At 42.7% G+C, this 22,874-nt stretch overlaps 1 protein-coding gene across 1 annotated transcript; it reads left to right on the top strand.

The window, feature by feature from the left end:
* Positions 1–1,671: 1,671 nt before the first annotated feature.
* Positions 1,672–16,091, top strand: eftud2 (elongation factor Tu GTP binding domain containing 2). The gene is made up of 28 exons (XM_079746789.1): positions 1,672–1,790; positions 2,200–2,302; positions 2,506–2,671; positions 2,956–3,034; positions 3,175–3,250; positions 3,364–3,429; positions 3,534–3,569; positions 3,928–4,018; positions 4,110–4,192; positions 4,459–4,625; positions 5,116–5,240; positions 5,363–5,426; positions 5,531–5,621; positions 6,370–6,505; positions 6,774–6,901; positions 7,201–7,394; positions 7,638–7,749; positions 7,842–7,982; positions 8,190–8,291; positions 9,122–9,204; positions 9,555–9,641; positions 10,676–10,802; positions 11,136–11,223; positions 12,152–12,270; positions 12,672–12,766; positions 13,070–13,223; positions 14,988–15,095; positions 15,454–16,091. The coding sequence occupies exons 2-28, from the start codon at positions 2,201–2,203 to the stop codon at positions 15,547–15,549; spliced, it is 2,916 nt and encodes a 971-aa protein (XP_079602915.1). The 5' UTR covers positions 1,672–1,790; position 2,200; the 3' UTR covers positions 15,550–16,091.
* The last annotated feature ends 6,783 nt before the right edge of the window (positions 16,092–22,874 follow it).

Genomic DNA, 22,874 nt, shown 5'->3' with positions numbered 1-22,874 from the left:
CTGAACACACACACTGACCAAACAGCCTATATATATATATATATATATATATATATATATATATATATATATATTATTTTAAAAAAAACATCAGGTATAATACCACACAAATGTGCCAGGGTAATAATGCTAAAAAAACGCTAAATTAACTCAACTTTACAGCTGGGAACCCATTGGAAATGCATTACATTTTGTTTCTCATTATTACCTGTGCTCACCTTTTGGTTCCGAGGCCGCTCTTAAAAAATCTGAAACAGAGTTAATAATTATGTCTGTGTGAATTTTATTCATTTTTTGTTACTATTTTATAGCCTATTATTATTAGGGTTGGATGTTCCTTCCTTACTATAACGTGTTTTTTTTAGACAGTAAACTTCCACTTAATAGAAAATTTGATTATGTGTCGCCATCCAGTGTTATTTTTGTGGAACCTCAGGGGATACTGAAGCGTCTACAAAAAATACTATCACAAAATAAATAATCAGACCCATTAAACATTTTTATTTTAATGAATAGATATATTGGACGTGTATTTGTCTGTGTAATGAAGATGTTTATGTAGGTCTACTGTATGAAACTTAAAACCAGCAGGAATAAAGCCATCAACTAACATTTTGTGTTTTTTTTAGGAGATTATTATGCCAGAAAATGATAATGATATAAATGGATTGCGGGAGTCACGGGGGCCGGATTGTTTATATAAGGTTCTAATGCATTTTAACACAAACAATAACAAATTATACTACTAGAGAAAAATAGGCAAAATAATTGAAATCCTCGTTAATAAATGTTGCCTTTTACAAAGCAACAATGTTCAACAATGCAAGCATGATTAGAACGATATTCCTGTTGTGCATTGATTTGGTCCTTGTGCATGATCGCCGGGGCACACCCAAATGCTGGTTCGAGCGTCTCTGCTTCAATCGGGTGTTAAACCGGCGTATGCAAGAAAAACTCCTCGCACACATAGTTTATATCAATTCAAACTGCTGTAAGACTGATGCAATCACACCATAATATGAACAACACAACCAAGAGTCGTTACACAGGGATTTTGGTAGGGGGGGCTTAGCCTTCCTATCTATCTATAGAGCCCACCTATCCATCTATCGATCGATCTATCTAGATCGATAGATACATATATAAAAATATCTTTATATAAATATATAGATCTATAGCTATATATGCATGCTTTTTATTTATTTTGACAGAAAATCAATGTCTTTAAGAATTTATGAAATTCCTTTGTCTTATTTCCATTAATTCGATTATTGTTTATCAAATGATACGAAAATACAGCCCTTAGACACCTTAAACACCATACATTTAGAGTAACTTAGCCTTTGCATACTACCAAGTGGGTTATAACCTTTCTCATCAATCATAATATAGGCCTACTATATTATTTTATAATAAATATTGTATAATAAAATATTTCCAGCACTTAATTAGAAAATATGAATAGCCACACTTCAGTTTATGTTATTCAGTGGCAATGATACAGATCTAATGACTAAATTAATGAACAATTGATCACTATAAATAACTATTCATGTATTTGTTCATGACATCGTTTGAGGACCAACGCAATTTATCTTGTCTCTCCTGGATCTTCCACAACGGTAGAGGGCAGTAGCCGCTTTTCTTAATCCTGAACAACATAGCAGAAGAAAAAAAACGGAAAGGTTTTCATCCGCATGGCGGCATTTGGCAGATAGTCTATATATTGTAAATAAATAATCGTCCTTTTTCCGAATTTAAGTTGTATTAGAGCAATTGAAAAAATAAAGGTGAGTGTTCTGCTGCGCGTTTTCTCTATTTAAGCAAGAGCCTTATTGCTTGTAGTGTTCTTACTTTCTCGATGTAGCAACGCAGCTGAAACGTTGCTTGAGAAACTCATTCATCGTAACGCTTGTTAGCATGCATGCTAGTCAGCGTGCTAATGTAATCATATGGGAATTGTCTTCAGATACAGTGCTCATATGACTTGACACAAGACAATATCGTAGACTTCTTATATTAACATTGTTACACAATTCTTCACATCTAGATTGATAGCTTGTTCATAACATTAATTAGTAGTTTCTTGACCTTCTCAACGTTGCACTTTGTCCATAAGCCATTGTCAATGAAAATTAATGATGTCGATTTCCCTGAGTATTCAAACGATAGAGAACTTCTCTCTGATCGGCTTTAAAGGATGGAGGCGGATCTATACGACGAGTTTGGTAACTATATCGGTCCGGAGCTGGATTCTGATGATGACGATGATATTGAGGCAGACGACAGGGATGTGGATGAGGTGTGTTATGCTGACATTGATGTTTAAAGTGAATGCTGATGTTTGTTAGCGATGAATATGCACAGGGGTATATTCATTTATATGAATGTTTTCCTGTGCTACGGTTATGTGGTATCGATGTTTATTTTGCTCCTATATCGGTTTGTATGTTGACACTACTGCAAGGATTCTTGAAGTGTTAATGTCGTCCGATTCCAATACAGCCCGATGATGATGAAGACGAAGATGAGCCGGCTGATGCTGAAGATGATGTTCCTGGGATGGAGGTGGTCCTGCACGAGGATAAAAAGTATTATCCTACAGCGGAAGAAGTCTATGGGCCAGAGGTGGAGACCATCGTCCAGGAGGAAGATACCCAACCTCTCACGGGTTTGTTACACAATAAAAAGCACTAGCTAGCTAACACTTTTACCCCAAATTCCTTAAAATAAGTGCATTCAAACATGAAGTTACAACCCAGAAATTCAGAAACAACAATTAATCAAACAATTAAGTGGACAAGGTCAAGTGCTACATTTAAGGAACAAGAGGAAGATAATGTATAAAATATTTATATTCATTGTGAATGATCCACATTACCATTGATACAATGACCCTTAAGACAGTCTCACTGAATGGATTATGTAATGCTTACCTCTATCTGCTTCTTTCAGAGCCCATCATCAAACCTGTGAAGAATAAGCAGTTCACTCTGATGGAACAGGAGCTACCACAGACTGTTTATGACATGGAGTAAGGAGTCAAAACGCTTGCTCTCACAATTAAACAGTACTGCACAAAAACACATATTGTCGGCACAATGCTCTCACTCGATTTTGCCGTTTTCTTGCTTTCTACAGTAAGATCGGATTCAATGATTGTGTGTTTCACAGATTTCTCGCTGACCTGATGGACAGTCCAGAGCTGATTCGTAATATCACCCTCTGCGGCCATCTGCACCATGGCAAGGTCAGACCTAACCTGCTGATTACTGTTATTGTTTTAATCAACAGCTTATATTTCTACAGCCCGGTCTATAGTGAGCTTATAAACTGAATGTCTTGCATTGTGTTTTCATATAGACTTGTTTCGTTGACTGTCTGATCGAACAAACTCACCCAGAGATCAGGAAGAGGGACGACGTGGATGTGAGTTGCTTATCCCCCGTATATTATCGTGTGTGTTTTTAGTTTTGATTTATGTTGACCTTGAAAGTGGTGTTATGGTTGCTAAATAAGGGTTTGTCTTGCAGCTTCGATACACGGATATCCTGTTCACCGAACAAGAGGTAAGAGACATGTTATGGCGCATTTCCACTGAGCGGTACAGTTAGGTCCGGTACGAGTAAGTGTAGGACAGTTAGGTGTGGCTCAGTTACTGCTCGCTGGTTTTAATTGACTGTTTTATCATGTCAGAATATTTTATGCAGAACAAAAATACGTACAAAAATACGTTTTTAGTGTTGCATTTGCTGTCAAATGGCAATTTGTGTGTACAATTTGTAATCTAGGATGCTTAGTATTTACTTTAAGTCATGCATATGGAATAAAATGACCTGCATAGCTGTTGTCAGTCTGGTTGTAAATTAAGGTCTACAAAATGTGTTTCTTTTCCATTGCTAACCTGACCACCTTATTTCTCCCCAGAGGGGCGTCGGTATCAAAAGTACCCCTGTCACTATGGTGCTGCCGGACTCCAGAGGCAAATCCTACCTGTTCAACATCATGGACACGCCAGGTGCCGTGCCTTCTAAAGCAGCTTAGTGGTTCTACAGGGGATTTAACCGTACAATTAGTTTATCTGACACTTATTTGTCCAACCCTCGCAGGTCATGTCAACTTCTCAGATGAGGTGACGACCGGAATCCGCATCTCGGACGGCATCGTCCTCTTCATCGACGCAGCCGAGGGAGTAAGTCCAGTGGATGGTTGAGGGGCTCCCAGACCAACCCCAATGTCCACAACTTGCCCTAATGCCCAACCCTGACTCACTCATTGATGACCTATATGTCCAAAAAATATTGTAAGCTGCTTAAGAGTCTAATGACTAAACGGTAAATAGAAAGTCCCATTTTCCCCGTAGCTATCTTTACGTCCTACCTATTGACGAAAAATGGCATGGTAAGCGGAGGAGGGTAAACCGTTAACACTTCCCCACCCCCCACCCCCTCTCTCAAGGTGATGCTGAACACAGAACGTCTGATCAAGCATGCCGTACAAGAGCGTCTGGCCATCACCGTCTGCATCAACAAGATCGACCGCCTCATTGTGGAGCTCAAGCTGCCACCCACAGACGCCTATTACAAGCTGCGGCACATCGTGGACGAGGTCAACGGCCTGCTGAGGTACCTATTCTCTTTGAGAATTGAGCGTTTAAAAAATATGCTGTGCACATGTCAAGGTCAAGTGGAATTTATTTACTGGATGCGCAGTTTTCATTATTGTAGTCTCTAAGGCTAAGCAGATACTCGAAAGTTAATGCTCCCTAATCAAGTTTTCATTTCGAGGGACCGTCTATTTCTAGCTAATTCTGGGACAGTTGCTGTCCATGGTCCCTATTTAAGAAATTAAATGAATAATAACTATAGTTAAAAAAAAATACTGCAAAGTAGCTATATGAATTGGAAAATACTTGTCTGTTGCATAATGGTTACATCTCTGCGATCTCAACAAAGTGCGTTCTAAGTTCAACCTAAGAGCTGAAAACCAAAGTGCAGTTCATTAGATGTTTGCGGATGTGTCTTCAGATGGTTATTGAAGGTGAGACATCTTGCAGATCAAATGGAGCTAGGTCATTATTGACTGCCTGTGTTTGTCTCTGTTCCTGGTTCTCAGCACATACTCTACGGATGAGAACCTGGTGGTCTCTCCTCTCTTGGGGAACGTGTGTTTCGCCAGCTCCCAGTACTCTACCTGCTTCACCCTTGGCTCCTTCGCCAAGATCTACTCAGACACTTACGGTGAGAGAACTGTTTCACAAGGCTCGACGTTTAATCTGTCTTCCTCCCTCACCAACCCTCCCTTCTGAAGAATTCAAATGTATATTTAATGTTTGAAGACTTGTTTTGTTCTGGTTTTGCAGGTGACGTCAACTACAACGACTTTGCCAAGAGACTCTGGGGAGACATCTACTTCAACCCTAAGACGTCAGTCACTTGTTCAAATGGCTTTCAGACCGTTCAAAACCCACCTGGTTCGTTGCCCTCCCCATCTCTCTGGCCTCATCCTTGATTTGAATTTCCCACTACAGGCGGAAGTTTACCAAGAAGGCCCCAACCAGTAACTCCCAGCGTAGCTTTGTGGAGTTTGTTCTGGAGCCCCTCTACAAGATCCTTTCACAGGTCAGACGTGTGTGTGTGTGTGTGTGTGTGTGTGTGTGTGTGTGTGTGTGTGTGTGTGTGTGTGTGTGTGTGTGTGTGTGTGTGTGTGTGTGTGTGTGTGTGTGTGTGTGTGTCGAGTCATGAAAGGACTGGGCGATTGTCAATCAAATAAATTCTTGGTTGACTGAATTTCAACCAACTCTGACCAGTTGATTGGTTGATGGAGGAAAGATAGATAAGAAAGAAAGATTATGCACGTTATTTCTAGATTCACTTTATTGGGCACGTGCAAGCTATTCTAAGTTGTAGCCTAAATATAGCGTACCTTTTCTGACTACCATCACAGGTGCATATTCTTTTTTTATCCTGCAAATAATAAGGGCTGCTTAATAAATTGCATACATCGAAATTGTTAATTTGGTCTCTGCAATTACCTATTACCTATAACAGTTGCATTAAATCCATAAAAAGATTTCGGCACCTGTTACAGTAAATTCAAATAACAAACTGTTACAAATCAGCAACAATTGCTCTAACAAATCCTTTGCATTGCTGTTAAGGGCACTGAGGAATCATTACAGCTTAATATGACACCAAGCAATGTAACATAGTGGCCATGTTGGCACATTGATAAACTTGAATGAATGTGCATTAAATACATCTTGGTGAGATCACAATATACACCAAATCTGTTGTATTGCTTTTTTTAACCGAGGTTAAAGTCCTAATCAGTTGTAGTGGTTCTTTCCTGGCTCTGGTGCCGCTGCAGGTGGTGGGAGACGTGGACACGTCACTGCCCAGGGTGCTGGATGAGCTGGGCATCCACCTCACCAAGGAGGAGCTGAAGCTCAACATCAGACCCCTGTTGAGGCTGGTCTGCAACCGCTTCTTCGGAGAGTTCACCGGTAAGCCCGTCTGGATCTCTGGGGCTCCACGCGACGAAGGGAAAGTGGAAAAGTAGCTTAGTAGTTTTTAGCCACTGCTAGTTTAAAGGGTGGAGGTTCCACTAGTACCGTACGAGGTGATGTATGGTTAAGTGGTACTGAATTACATGGTCAACTTAATTATGTATTATTCTTTTTCCTTATCTTATCTTATGATTATTATTTTGTGATGATTCTTGTATTATTCTGTTAAATAAATGTCTTCATGTTTTGCATAACCCCCCCCCAGGCTTGGTGGACATGTGCATACAGCACATACCGTCGCCACAGGAGGGCGCAAGAGCAAAGATAGAGCACAGCTACGCCGGCGGTCTGGACTCTGACCTGGGGGAGGCAATGTTGGAGTGTGACCCTGACGTGAGTCACACCCCTGATTAGGCTTAATAGTGTGCAGATGGGCAGGTGACGCTGAAACCGCCGATTGGCCAAAATGTATCCAGAGCAGAGAGACTCGACACCAGCGAGCCGCTAACCTTTGCCACAAGACAACGTAGTGTACTGTGTGCCACAATTCCATGTGCCATTTTCACCTCCCGGGACCATAATTAAAAGAAACGAGCAGGAATGTCCTACTTCGCCCTCCAACTTTCTTCGCCAAACTAGCGGCTTACAGTCGTTCTCGCACACATCCTGACCTTCCCCCCCCACCACTGCAGGGCCCTCTGATGTGCCACACCACCAAGATGTACAGCACGGAGGACGGCGTGCAATTCCATGCCTTCGGCCGTGTTCTGAGCGGCACCATCCAAGCCGGCCAGCCCGTCAAGGTGCTGGGGGAGAACTACACCCTGGAGGACGAGGAGGACTCCCAGGTCTGCACCTTGGGGCGCCTCTGGATTTCTGTGGCCAGGTAGACGTCAGGGCTGCACAATATGTCCAAAAAAATATCAGAATCACCACAGTGAGTGCGATATAACTTGAACAAGTAGGAAAAATGATGGGATGTTTTTTTTCATATGTGATGGACAGAGAGAAAAGATCTGTCCTTCCAGGTTCGTTAAGGAGGGTGGTAGATGGCCGACTGGTCATATGTAGAACGGTCAACCTAAAACAAAGCAGGGTCTGACCAAATGTCTGGTTTCACCCACCACAGGTACCAGATAGAGGTGAACCGAGTGCCGGCTGGGAACTGGGTGCTCATCGAAGGCTGTGACCAGCCCATTGTCAAGACCGCCACCATCACAGAGCCCAGAGGCAACGAAGAGGTTTGTGACTAAAGACTTTCTTGGAAAAACACCCCATGTAGATCGAGATCAAAGAGCATTGCTTTTAGCCTTTTTGAAACCTCTGTGTGTAGGCCCAGATCTTCAGGCCGCTGAAGTTCAACACTGCATCGGTGATCAAGATCGCCGTGGAGCCCGTCAACCCATCGGAACTGCCCAAGATGCTGGACGGACTCCGGAAGGTCAACAAGAGCTACCCGTCACTGACCACAAAGGTACACGCGTTCAAACAATAGCCATTTTATTTTGCATCCACAGGATGGAAATATATTCAGCGTTGGTTTCCTTTGGATATGACACGATTATTTGGGACGTATATAGAATATTAAACTCTCAGCAGCGGTTTTTATTGGTGGTCTTAGTGGGTGGGTAAGTGTTCTGTCATTATCATGCATGTTTATCCTGTTTGCCTTCTTCACCAGGTGGAAGAGTCTGGAGAACATGTCATTCTGGGGACAGGAGAGCTGTACCTGGACTGTGTAATGCACGACCTGCGCAAGATGTACTCGGAGATTGACATCAAGGTCGGTCGGTTTCTATGTTTTTGGTTGTGTTTTGCCTAGGTTTCTATCAGCCCAGCAGCTTGAGGTTTCATTTATCTTTTATCTGCAACCTTTAAAATCATACTTTCTTTTTTTATCCGCCTATAAACACGGTTGCAAACTCATTACGTCAGATCGGGCATCCACGTGAATTTTGTAGATCCGCGGGCGGTCTGTCTCGTCAAAGTTATCATCGAGAACTAGCCAATAAGAGGCAGAGTAGGGCAGGTCAGGATTTCGCCCTCTGTCTGCTAAACTCTACTGATAGACTGTCTCGTGCCACTCGTTGGCTCGTGCAAACTGCTAGCTCCACTTCCAGGCAGCGTGGAGAACACAAACACTGTAAGCAGCCTGTTTTATAGAAGTAATTATGTGGTGATAAGGTTGGCTTGTCATCTTAAAGAGCCAGTGAATCTATGGTTTTAGCTGGAATTCGAACACTGAGATAAATAAAAAATTCTAAAGGATGCAACTTAGTTTTCGTTTTTGTTTTCTCTTTCATATTTAGGTCTTAACATCGCTGAAAACATGACTAAAACATGACTTTTATGTGTTGCTTAAACAGAGACTTAGACACACAATGATCATTTTCTTTATTTTCTGGCAAAAAATGTTGTCACCTTTTTGGGTGATCACCAGTTTGCACCCCTGAAACAAGAGATTTTATCGACCGATCATAATACCCAAACATTAATCGACCGATCATAATGCCCAAACATTAATTATATTGAATATAACTATACTAGTTCTATAGGTGTTTCCATGGGAAACTGAAAAGTGGCTCCCTCTCTGAAATCTGTGCTTGCCGACAGGTTGCTGACCCCGTTGTGACCTTCTGTGAAACGGTGGTGGAGACATCGTCGCTGAAGTGTTTTGCTGAAACACCCAACAAGAAGTGAGTGTAACGCCACCATTTTGTCCATTAAACCCTCTTAACAACACTAACCTAGAGATCAAAACACTATCGTAGTTGCTTCTTTCTCTAATGTCCAACATAATGATAGGATCACAATTTGTTCTAAGCAATATTGTTTTGTAATATTTTCAGAGCTGTATAGAAATGTTTGCATGCAGTTAAAGAAAACTGGAAACTGCTCTTCGGTGCATTTTAAAATTATTGTATACGGTAATAAAAGTCTTTAAAAAAAACATCTGTGGAGTAATAAAAGCTATATCTGTAATGGATGCTCCCGGTCCTGAGCGTCTGGAGTGAGCATGACTGACACCTGTAACTTCCAATCACAGGAACAAGATAACCATGATCGCAGAGCCCTTGGAGAAGGGCCTGGCGGAGGACATAGAGAACGAAGTGGTGCAGATCACGTGGAACAGGTATGGTCTGAACCCTTGAACCAGGACTCGTGTATTCAGAGTTAACCCCTTGGGATGGAACCTCTGGTTTTTCCAAAGGGTGCCAGCAACGACAAGATACAGCCTGGATGGGAATTTTTCTTTCTGCCTCAAACCATATCCGTTCTGCAGTATTCAGTTGGACTCACTTTCCCGACTACCTCTTATGATTTGGTGTGACGCATTTCCGAAACTTCTAAATATCTCAATTTCACACTGGAATGCCTCCCTGTTAATACACGATGGATAGAATCATTAAAACTAACAGTTCTGAGAGTGGAACAATGCAGCCGTCTGTCATAACCGTAATGACTCGGGAGCTATTTTTTACAATCAGATTTCCCTGTAATTGGTTCCAGTAGATATTTAATTGGCCCAACCTGTGTTCTCCCTACCGTTTCTGTGTCACTTGGTTGTCCTTAAACTCCCCTACTCTAGTCCAACTCAATACATGGGAATTATAATGTGCACTAAATTGGCTTTGAAGCTTACTGTCAAACATTGCAATAAAAAAAAAAACAGGGCCATAAAGATTTTAGCCAATTAAGCGTGATTGAATTAAAACTAACATTCAATCTTCGAATCAGACCCTAGCATGGGTTCATGCGGTGTGTTCTAAAAATAAGTTTAAATTGCAGTTGAGCATTAATTGCCATGATACTTAATTGTATAGGCTATTAAGTGTGTGTGTGTGTGTGTGTGTGTGTGTGTCTCCATACGTTATCTCGGAATGGTACTGCGACATAAGTCGATTCAGTCGAGTCATTCAATTATATTCTACCTCCCTTTGCACTTACACGCTTCTCTCTGATTACCATATAGTGCCTGTAGCGATGCTGTGAGATCACTCACCATTAGGCTCCCATCTCCCTGCTCTTTCCCTCCTCTTCCATTAACACCCCCCCCCTCTCTCCCTGGGTTAACTTATCTTGATAAACTGCTTGGCAGACATGATGCTCCAACCTTGTCCTAACAACCACCAATTCTCCTCTGCCTCCCGTTCCTGGCGACGGCAGGAAGAAGCTTGGCGAGTTCTTCCAGACCAAGTACGACTGGGATCTGCTGGCCGCCAGGTCCATCTGGGCCTTCGGCCCCGACACCACTGGGCCCAACATCCTGGTGGACGACACCCTGCCGTCTGAGGTAACTCAGCCGGGGGTCTGCGGCTCAGCATGTCTAGGGGGCTGTGTGGGGTCTGGGGTCGTAACATGGGCCACATGGTTGGGTTCTCCAGAGCTCACCCGGCCAGGCCCGGAATGTATAGTCCGGAGAATCTGAGGTTGATCATGTTCCTATCATGCGATAGCGTGACAAAAAATGGCCTACTAGTGTGTGTGAAGTATTTACGTAAATGTATACTAAATACAATGAAGTCTTTCTTCTACTAAGAAATGATCTGCCCTCCACACACGTTTTGTGTGTCTGTGTGTGTCGACACAAGGTTCCTCCAACCCTGCATGTGTGTGTTGTACTTAGGTTGACAAGGCGTTGCTGGGCTCCGTCAAAGACAGCATCGTTCAGGGCTTCCAGTGGGGGACCAGGGAGGGGCCGCTGTGTGATGAGCGTAAGTTGTACTCACACGAGGATGCACACGCACGAGCTTACACGTCACTCAAACTCGCACACGAATTGGCAAGGCATGCATAGATAATACACAACTAGCCCTCATATGCATAGAGAATGCACAACAAATGCTTAGGCGTTTACCATAACTCAAATGCACATATGATATCACATCCAAAGTCAATATTCTGCAGTTCAGACATGGCCCCTTCTTCCTGAAGCAAGTCCTTTTAATGGGTCAGCAGGGTCATAAATTGAGACAACCCTCCTCAAGATATGGCCAAATGTCTGGCTGCATTAGTTACCAGGTGTTCAATTCAGGTTCAGGGAAATGGACTCCATAAGAGTAGGCAGAGAGATTTTCCTGAAATAAAATATTTGGTTGAAGTAAAGTACACATGCATATGTTAAGTAGGTAGATGTACCACTCAAAAACCTCACATAAGTTGCTTTCAGACATGTGAATGTCCTGATATTCTCCTGATATTCTCCTGATGGGCCGTATGTCTGAAGAACATATCCTGACATTTGTACCCTGAAATTCTCCTGAAGAAATACTACCCTTGAGGTAGTATTTTTTTCTGGAGGAAATGTAAATTACCGTTCTGCCTCCATGCTGTCTGTGGTCAAACCAAAACACTACAGTGACAGCGACCGCTTAGACCCTACGTCATATCCTGCCCCTTAAAACCCCAACCCCTAAACCAACCATAGGTTCTTCTGATATTGAATGACACCGACGTCTGTATATAAAGCATCAAGTATTAATCACCCTCAGGGTCGATTCTCCGAAATGTAAAAACGCGGACATGTCTGAAAACAGCTATAGTATGACCCTCTCCACTCTAAAGGGGGTGTTATAAAGTATTGCGTGGTGGTGGTGTTGGCTCCAGCAGGTCTATAAACAAGCCATTGTGTTCTCTCTCCAGCCATCAGGAACGTAAAGTTCAAAATCCTGGATGCAGTGATCGCCCAGGAGCCTCTGCACCGTGGTGGGGGTCAGGTCATCCCCACTGCCAGGAGGGTGGTGTACTCTGCCTTCCTCATGGTGAGCTCATCTCCTCCCCCCCCCCCCCCCCCCCCCCCCCGTGTGTGTGGTCTCCTCTTTCTTGCTCTCGCTCATTTATATTTTTCTCTTTTCCTATCTCTGGTAATCTTTCTCTAGCTCCCCCACTTTCTCTGACCTCCCCCCCGACCATCCAGCCTCAGTTCCTATAATGTTCCATTACCCTGATTGGGACGGCCATTTTGCTGACATGCCTTCACTTTAATTGCAGTGCCAGATCATTCTTCTTCTTCAAGCGCTTCCTTCATTGCCCTGTTCCCCTTCCTTACCTTTTCATCTCTTATCATCCAAAGCGGCTCTTACTATAAATCGTTGACACTGAGCTTTCCATGTTGTTGACATAGTGTGTGCGTGATACTAGTGGGGTGTCCCTTGTTTTGCAGGCAACCCCCAGGTTGATGGAGCCCTACTACTTTGTGGAGGTGCAGGCTCCAGCCGACTGCGTCTCTGCTGTGTACACGGTGCTGGCCCGGAGAAGGTCTGTCCCCACAACCTCATTTTAACAATGTGCAGAGATTTTGAATAACGCATATTGCATTTACTCTCACTCCATGCAGAGAGTAAGGGTTGTGGTGTTTATAGCCAATAATACGTAATCAACAGTTTTGATTTCCTACAAATGACATCCCATGGTTCAAGCTAATGCAAAAACGGTTTTACATTTATTTTGATTCAAAGACTTTACGAATACACCTTAAATTAAATGGATAAAAAAAAAGTTCTGTATTCATATATTGTTGAATTGGGTTTTGATGAGGTTTGCTGCTTTTTCTGGCTACAGAGGACATGTGACCCAGGACGCCCCGATCCCCGGCTCCCCCCTCTACACCATCAAGGCCTTCATCCCGGCCATCGACTCGTTTGGCTTCGAGACGGACCTCCGCACGCATACACAGGGACAGGCCTTCGCCCTGTCGGTGTTCCATCACTGGCAGGTAGGCAGTCCAACCAGCTGCTGTTGTGACCGTTTGTATTCAGCCCTCGTGCTGACGGCGGTCCGATCCTTGCTACCTTTTCCTCGTCTCCTTTCACAAATGAATGTTTTTCGTGGAATTAGCTGTAAGCATTGATCCTCTTATCTGTTCACCCTAGTATTTCATCCAACCCTGATCCAAAGTGCCATTCCTGTATTTTAATGGTCAGTCTCAAATGGCCCTTATTTAGAGGTCCCATGGCATGAAAATGTCACTTTATGAGGTTTTCTAACATAAATATGAGTTCCCCTAGCCTGCCTATGGTCCCCCAGTGGCTAGAAACGAGCACTAGGTATCCTGCTCTGCCTTTGTAAAATGAAAGCTCAGACGCGCCGATTTGGAATTTTGCCCCATATGTCATCATTTGGAGCCAGGTTAACTCCCCTTTCTCTGCTTTGCCCGCCCAGAGAATTTGGCCCGCCAATAAGACAATGAGGTGTGTGTGTGTGTGTGTGTGTGTGTATACATACTGTAACGCAAGTGTTGTCCACTTCTTTGTTATTTGGATAAACGTTCTGCTGTTGGTGTTATGGTGAATAACGCGTAAGGTTTGCGTAAAGCTACCATTTGGTGTAAAGACTAGACTGCGTCGGGTTCTCTGACATCTCAGGTACTTCCGTTACGAGACCCGTAGTGGGGGTGTCCTCGGCCGTTGTTGAGAAGGCATTGGGGGAAAGGAACTTTGGCTTTAACTCCCTGAAGTCCAGATTAAACCGCGACATGGAGGAGAAAGGGGTTGTTGCCCGGTATTGTCTTGCGGGGGTCAGGCAGGAGACAATCACTTCAGATTGACGTGGGAGAACCAGAGATATCGGAGAACCCGAAGCAGTCGTTTGAGATTCATAATATCATCCGGAGGAGCACACAGCTTTTGGCCGTGATAATAATATATATATTATATAAATATCTATATATTGAGCTCCAGGACTCCCACTGGAGCACCCGGAGTGTTCTAGAATATTTACAGAACACGGCCAAAAGCTGTGTGCGCCTCCTGATGATATTATAAATCCGAGCCATTGCGGCCGCAAGCTGCTCAGGGCCCCACCCCCACCCTCCACCTTGACCCGCCTCTAAAAAAACGGCACGTTTGTGGAAAGCTCATTTTGGAACTGGCTCATAGTGGCTGTAATTCTGCACCAAGGCTGAATTTCTTGAACGTCTTCAAGTACTGTATTAGGGGCCTACTAACACCATATAAAACATGCACAAAGTAGCATGTCATGGGACCTTTTAAAAGGTCACTTAAGAGGGTCTTGAGTCATTTACCATTTCAATTATGCCAACTGTTCCTGCGTTCGCAAGTTCCGACCAATCAAACGTGCCATCCCCCACCCCCTAATGTACATCCATCCATAGCATGTATGGTATGAAAGGCAGGCTGTGTTGAGTAAATGATGAAACTATTTCCTGGTGTGCTTAACCCTCAACATGCGTCCGTTTTCGATAATGGAAATGTCTTTCGATCACACAACCAAATCCTGCGGCCTCCTTCTTTCTCGAGCTGTCTGTGTCATTACCAACGGAGTAAACAAATCTGACTTCTGATTGACGAACCAAGTGAAAGCTTGGCTATTTCGGGCCTGACAAACGCCTGCGCGTTGGTCACCACGTTTAGCCCGACAAGACCTTGAGGGAATCAAACCCGATGACTGGAGAACACCCGTCATGTCTGATGCTGTATCTAAACCACCTACCTTGTGTGTCGTTGCCCCCCCCCCCCAGATTGTGCCCGGTGACCCCCTGGACAAGAGCATTGTTATCAGGCCTCTGGAGCCACAGCCCGCTCCTCATCTGGCCAGAGAGTTCATGATCAAGACGCGTAGGCGCAAGGTAAGACCCCAAGTGCACCGCATGTCATCTGAAACATGTTGCTTATTATGCCTGATTGAAAAGGTATGCATTTAAATTTGTTTTAAAACTACAATGTGGTCCCCATAACTGTAGCTTGGTATTCGGCTTATGTGATAATTCTTGGTGGAAAAACACATCTTGTTCCTCTTACATTTTTCACTTCCTACCAGCCCTCGGGGCCAGGGTTGTGTTCCTCTGTGCCCATTGAACACAAGAGAAAGGTGGCTTGTTTAGGAGAACCATAGCATCCTCCTTAAGATCCAACGTTGTTAATCACGGAGAGTTAAAGTGGGGTCTACAGCTCATACCTCCTGTTGTCTCCCCCCCCCCCCCCAAGGGCCTGAGCGAGGATGTGAGCATCAGCAAGTTTTTCGACGATCCTATGTTGTTGGAGCTGGCAAAGCAGGACGTGGTGCTCAACTATCCAATGTGAGCTTCCGGTGCCTGGGGGCTTACCTCACACAAATCCAGCACTGCAGAGCCACATGTCACACTTAGAAGCCAAGTCTCACCTTTTTCCTTCTGTATTATCGTCACTGCAATTGTTTGGAAGGAATGCCCATTAGAAAGGTCCTGGCCCATAGGTCTATTCCAGTGGGTGACTGTCATCATTGTGGATTTGTCTCCATTTTATGATGGCAACCTTTAAGTAAGCCAGTGACCTAATGCTTGTCTAAACACCCCCTGTTCACTGTAGGTTTCAATTAAATATGGTGAAAAACAGGCAGCCCTTATTGCTGATAGAAGTTTCAGTTGTCCTCAAACTGTTACTGATGGCTCAATGTGACATGTCCAGCTCCATTTATGCAGTTTAGGACTTATTTGTTTTTTTTATTTTTGTATAAATACTTCATTTATAGAAACACCTTTTGATGAAACCATACATGTTTTTTATTGTTTAAGGAAATTGGATGTTAATAATGAATGAGTTTTGTGAAGCTGTTTGAATAAAATTGCTATGTCTTTTCAAACGTGTATATCAAGGCTGCTCTGTTTATCTAGACCTATTCCTCTTGCAACATGTATTTTGAAGTGGTACACTTTAATGTGGGGAAGCAATGGTTGGGGTCAATTAGTGACAGTGTTGGTGATTATACTTGTGATAAGAAACTTGAACAGAATTGGTGTTTAATTATTCTGAACATGTAGGCATATGAAAGTATCTGTTTGCATGTGCCGTCATGAAAGTCTCCTGTTGATACTATCTATATGAGGTAGAGCAATTTGATACGCATTCATAAGCCTTTTCTAAATCTACCATTTGGTGACCAGTGGAAGTGTCAACCCGATGTGTGATGGATAGATCCACCCACAGTACATGCACTGGGTATGACTCCCACCTCTTATGTCAGAAATGGGTAGATTTGGAAATTGATTGTAATAGCTCATCAAACTGACACATAGTGGTAAAGTAAAGGCCATTTAAGCATGAACATAGTCCAGAACAAACCATTAATGCAGTGAAGGAGGGTGCCATTGAGCTGCTCGCAAAAAGTAAACGCATGCATTATTTTATTTTTTTATTGAAGCCAGCATAAATTCCTATTGAGCCCACACCTGTCATATGAAAAGTGTTGCATGATTGAACTTGACTTGTTTAGAAACCACTGTCATTGTTTTGACAACACTGAAGTCACTGTTGGCTATCTTCAAATTATGCTGACCTGACATGAAAGTCAGTCCTGACAGAAGACCCCTACAAAAGTCTCATGTTGACAGGGTCACACTGCTGGCCCCTGACAACGGCCAGTGATGACAGCCCCGGAGGGCTGGGCGACGTTAGTAGAAGGTAGGGGAAGCTGTCGGCTATGGCTCGGGAAGCTTTGACCTTTAGGACGAATGCCACGCTACTGTCCTTTTGAGAACAGAGGTTAGGCCTTTGGTTTCCTTTTTTTTAATTGTGATGAAGGATAGCAGAACTCGAGCCTTGATAAAGGCTAGAGTGTTGCGATAGCACTCAATCACCTTGAGTGTTCCCTTGTTGGGCGACAGCTTGTCCTGAAGTGAGGTGATAAACTCTGCCCGAATCTTTACTTTCAAATGAAGTCGTCCCTGTACGCCCTTCCATCCTGGCATGAGCCATGACGCCCCCCCCGCGGACATGGTGACGGATGGTTGCCGTTCATGCCGGTCTGGTCTGAACACATCGCCCTGGAGCAGTCGGCACAATCTGTGGACCCAGTGTGCTAAATATAGAGGGGAGCGACACTCTGGTCCTGGTCGGCCATGCTGGGGGCACCCTCCATGCAGGCTGAAGCTGAATCTGACCCCTGGAATCCGGTGTAAACCGGTTAGACCCGCTTCCGTCTTTTACATGGGTTTCAATGGAATAATTGTATTGCATGGATGGCCTATGATAATCCATGGGAACAACCATGAGAAGAGAACATCTGGACAAATCATGAGATAAGTCACTATCCGCCTCACATTGGAAGTGACAATCGCTCTGTCCTCCATTCATAGTCACCTACCCTTCAGACTCATTCACTGCCCGGCAGGTCGGTGAATTAACTTTATTTGAGGCCTAGCTGAGCTGGCAAGGTTGGCAAACAAGAAACAACATAAATAAATGCGTAACTTCATTAAAAGGACTCCAGCACCCTAGGGCGCCTGAAAGACCCACAGCACTGAATAGCAGTCTGATCGTGGATTACACAGGTTAGACAATACGTAAGCCAGAAGCTCAGCGTTGTGCACATATAGCAATTTGATCTATAGTGTTGGAAAAAGGTCTAAGACAGTATGCCTGATGGGTAATTTGGAGGATGGACTGAGCTGGTCCTTGTGAACGACACCTCTACTTTCCATTGTTCAGTATTCTCGTTACACTATGGAAGGTTATCCCCTAATCTATAGGGTTCCCTGAAACATAGTAAGCCTAATTATTTCCTTGGAAAAGGTTTGAGGCATTTTGAAATCACTTCGTTATGGGCCGTCTAACTGTGTCACTTGGCTTTCCATCCAACAGCTTGAGCTCATCAAAGTTGCATGGGGATCATAGCTTCTCCCCGGGTGCACAGTAAGTGAACCCAAGTGTGATCCATGTTTCCCCTCATATTTGGGCGTCCTTGCTACCCAGAGATGCAGCAGACCTGACTGCTCATGTCAGATGCATCCTGATGTGACAGCTGCATTCTCAAAGGCAGAGTGCCCAGAGACTAGTCATCTCGAGCCCCGGTTCTTATCGGTGGCCATGCCATTGAGACATAATTATTTAACGGTAACATCCAAACCGGTACAGAGAAGCAAATTTTAGCCGTCAACGCAGCAAAAACGAACCATCCCCCCAAAGACCCATCAAACTAAGGTAAGAAAATAGATGTCAGTGGGATTCGATAGATAAATATATTAAATAAATCCAGAATATGTATGTTTTTAATCATCTGCGTATAGTTAATGATAGATTAAATATGAGCAGGGGGCTGGCTGCGTTCTGTGAAATGTTTCGACCGCGTGGTCGCTTACTACGAGTTGTAGCCTAACCGCCAGAATCCAGAATCGGTCACCTGTCGGGCACGCGCACAAACAGGAAAATACGCGTACGCGCGAAGATTTGCGCTGCTTTCAGTCAGAGGTTTCTGTTGTCATAGGGATTCGCTTACCATGAGCTGCTTCGTTCGGTCAGTTACTATGTCAGACGACGACGAATTGTTCGCAAGTGTTGATACATAGGATATACGTAGACACAGCTGTAGAGCCTACCAGCGGAATCAAAGAATCAACTAAAATGTAACTCGAAAACGCAAGGCTGCTCCGAAGATGCTAAACCCAAGGAACATTATCGACGACAAGTGACTAACTTATTTTAATAATTTTAGAAACAAACAAGTCAGGATAACGACAAATAAACGAACTTATATGAGAAGGTAATTCATTTGTGACGTATGACAGTTCTTTCCAAAATGACAATCCCATTGTGTTGCGTCGCTCTGCTGGAATGGACGCAAAGGGATTTTGGCACCGATTTTACGCAGCAGACAACATAGTTTAATCGGCATCCTTTTTTTTAAATGAGAGAATAGCGAGATGTCGATGTTGGATTTAAATGCTTAACAACCGTGGTATTGCGATGAGATACATGCAGTGACACACCTTCGATTTCACCGAGTGGAGCAGAAAGCAACGGAATTCAAGTTTGGACCCCAATAAGTCCACAACCACAATATTCACCAGGAACACCCCATATCGTTAATCGTCTTCACAGGCTCGCATAGCGGTAAGATTTGTATTACCAACATGGATTTGTCTATATCTGTTGCTCACGATTGGATAGTAAACGCCTGCCTCAGTAGATACATACAGCATTTAGCCTACACACCTCACTGCAATAATCAATTCATTTTCTTCGCTATTTTTTATTTCATATATACATTATAGGCATTCGAGTATGTTTTTCTCAAAACCATGCCCCATCAAAACGCAACGTCCAGTGCTTGCATCTCGCATCTTTACAAGTGAATATCGGTTTGCCTATCGCGACTAATTGGAAATATGGTTAATTGGGCCCATGTGTTCGCCTGAATGCCGATATCTCAATAGCCTTCATTCATTGTTCAAGTAATTGAACAGTGTAAGCAATTGACATAGATTTTTGGAATGCTTTTAAATTAAGTCACAGAATTTCAGCATTGTCTTTTGTTCTCATGGCTGTGATGACGGCTGGGTGTTAGATTATGGTAAACCTAAAACAGCTGCACATACAGCATTCTGATTGTGGCATCGTTTCATTCATTGATGGCCCGAAATCGGTTTTATTTCATAATTTCTGTTTATTTATTGGGCATAATTTAACATACGCTATGATCAACTGGCTTAGGTGCAATGCCATACAATATTCAGGTTTTGATGAATACATTATGTTCAAATAAATTAGGCTTTGTTGAAACGTGGTGTCATACAGCATAATCTTGGAATTATATACTTAATCGAATGTCAATTTAAACAATTAGAATGATAAATATTCCAAATATAAGCTCTGAATATATTTACACTATAGCTTTATTGATTGATTGGCTATGTGCGGTTTCTCATATAGACAATAAACCTGAACCCTGGTGGTTTCAACCGACGGTGGTTTTGGGGGCATCGTTGAGATTTCTTATTTCGTTTTTTTTATTCAACGACTTCCATCTTCATTTCAATGCACCTTCCATTAATATCTTAAGGTCAATGCATGCATGATGCATCATATTTAGGAAATGTTTAACATGCCTAGTGGTTATCCTTGGAAACATCCTGGACATCCATTCTTCATTCAAACCAGAGACCGTTCTGCTGTTTTTCCGGTATTTGAAACATGCACGCGGATGTCTCTGTCATCCAGGGTCCATGTTAGGAATGAGGTTGCTCAAAATCAATGAAAAACCGCCCCAGCCACCTTGATTTTTTGTAGGTAAAGTAACGGCGGATTAAAGTGCAAGTACATTGTAGCTCCATGTGTTGCTTTTGATGAACAGCTTCTTTATGCCGAATTAAGCTTTTTTTTTTAAGATAAGCTAAATCATCGTTATTTATGCTTGGTGAATATGATTGATCTTCTGCATATTTCCTGCCACATTCAATGAAATTAATCTCAAATGAGATTTCAGCTCCCCACTACCCCTTTAAAACACACACACACACACACATACACACACACACACACACACACACACACACACACACACACACCACACGGTTCATTTCCCTTCACCTGCACCTTGGCAGCACTTTGAGATTGATTATCTGCAGATTCTGTGTGGCAGCAAAGTATTGCTTCATAAAACATTCTATCTAAAGGGCCCGGCATTCCTAGAACTGGTTATCATCAGACTCCACATCCCCCCATACATATGTCCAATAGCCGCAGACAAAAGTAGAAACACAAATTGGAATGCATGCTTTTTGGGGAACCACATGGATGTCTATAGAATGAAATCTTCTAAGAAGCCTACAGTCAGTATGTTTTCATGCACCGCTTAATCCGATTACAGCCATAGTTTGACTATGCTCCTCAATTGGACAACTGCAATTGTACAAGTATACATGATGAACTACACATCCAGATTTTTGGTTGTGAACTCAAAGTTGGTGGATAAGGCAGAGTTACAGTATCTACATTTTTTTACGATTTCAGCATATGAAAGTTTTCTGACAAATGGACATCAGAAAGATACTTTTGTGGATAAGAGTCTGATTGGAAGTTACATAACGTCAACATAGTTGGGCTGTATATGACATGACCAAGAGAAACATTAGGAATATAACCATATATAATATATATGGAATGGGTAAAGGGAATGAAACTTGAGTCAGATTTTCCACTCAGGTTTAAAAAAAAAAAAAAAAAGTTTAATTATGTATATTGATTAAACCTGCACTTGCTTACAGCAGCCTTAATCCTAACAATGTATTAAACATAGGGACAAAATGTCTTTCTTCCTGGCAACTCTTCTGGGTTCACTGTCCCTGCGACATCCTGTACTAGGGTGTTCTGTCCGCACTCTTTTCCTATTTAATTAAACCACACTATATTAGACTAGTAGCTTGCATAACAATTTCCTTATTGGGTTGAGTTACCTTAAGGTGTATGATATCTTTGTTATGACAAAGATGGAATCTTGGGCAGTAACGCAATAACGCAGTAACTTCAACTTTTCATTTATAATGTTTGGCTCTTTACAAGAGAAGAGTCTGCAGAATCTCCATTTATGCACAACTCATAACTGGAACTGTGTTTGATCAAACCTTGTGATTCAGCCTCACCTAGTTGTATTGTGTGGTATGTGTTGACACGAGTCAGTATATTTGTATCTTAGTAAGAAAGACTTGAGTTGATGGGGAGGAGAACCCAGGCCAGGAGCAAAGGAGGATTATATCCTCCCCCATGACTCGCAGACTGACTGCTTCCAAATAACGTCCCTCATGAGAAATGCCTGAAAAAGGAGCAAATCCCGGTTTTGTGGTTTTGTCATTTTCACATTTATTATTTAACCATGTTAGTCTTTTTAGATGAAAGACCTCCCTTTTAGGAGGGACCTGGCCAAGAAGGGTGTGACATCATTATTTTTAGATAAAATATGGGTTTTGTCGAAGCTTCATGTTATTATTATTAGACCTTTATTTATTCAGGGATAGGCCATTGAGATCTCTTTTTCAATGACGTCCTGATTACAACATATAAAATAAAAACTGAAATCCAAATGCACAACGGATATGAACAGTCGGTCAAACAACCAGAACAACACAGCAATACATAAAATAAATAAAACAATACAATGGGATAAGTAAAAAAAACATGAAAAACATGAGCAATCCTCTTCAAATGCGATTGCAATCATCCCCTTGAACTTCTCAATTGAGACCAATCCCTCCAGTCATAGTGAATCCTGAAGTTTATTCCATCTGTCAGGAGCATAAATGTTAAAAGCAATCTTTCCTGAGTTGCTATTGGCGCATGGAATGGTAAGTCGAATGTGTGAATGAGAGTGAGTTTGATATGATGGATTGGTGAAATTAAGCATTGAAGTTAGGTACATTGGGATCTTGCCACATAAGGCCTTGTAAATAAATAAAAGACAGTGTGGCTCTCTTCTGATTGCGAGAGAGGGCCAGCCCACTTTTTTATTTAAAACGCAGCGATGGGTAAGATAACCATCACAGGTGATAAAATGCACAGCGCTGTGATAAACCGCATCAAGTGGTTTTAAGGTTGAAAATGAAGCATGCATGTATAACACATCACTGTAATCCAAAACAGCCAAAATTAATGATTGAACT

Source organism: Pollachius pollachius (genome assembly GCF_949987615.1).
Source record: "Pollachius pollachius genome assembly, chromosome: 11".
In the NCBI taxonomy this organism is placed as follows: Eukaryota; Metazoa; Chordata; class Actinopteri; order Gadiformes; family Gadidae; genus Pollachius; species Pollachius pollachius.
The sequence above is the reverse complement of the archived record's forward strand: the minus strand, read 5'-3'. Positions and strand labels throughout refer to the sequence as shown.

What these genes read in the sequence shown, in the direction of transcription:
- eftud2 (XM_079746789.1), top strand. Translation starts at nt 2,201, where the DNA reads ATGGAGGCGGATCTATACGACGAGTTTGGTAACTATATCGGTCCGGAG. An exon ending in AGCCCAGAGGCAACGAAGAG is followed by an intron (nt 7,750 to 7,841) that starts GTTTGTGACTAA and finishes CTCTGTGTGTAG; the next exon opens with GCCCAGATCTTCAGGCCGCT. An exon ending in ACGACACCCTGCCGTCTGAG is followed by an intron (nt 10,803 to 11,135) that starts GTAACTCAGCCG and finishes TGTTGTACTTAG; the next exon opens with GTTGACAAGGCGTTGCTGGG.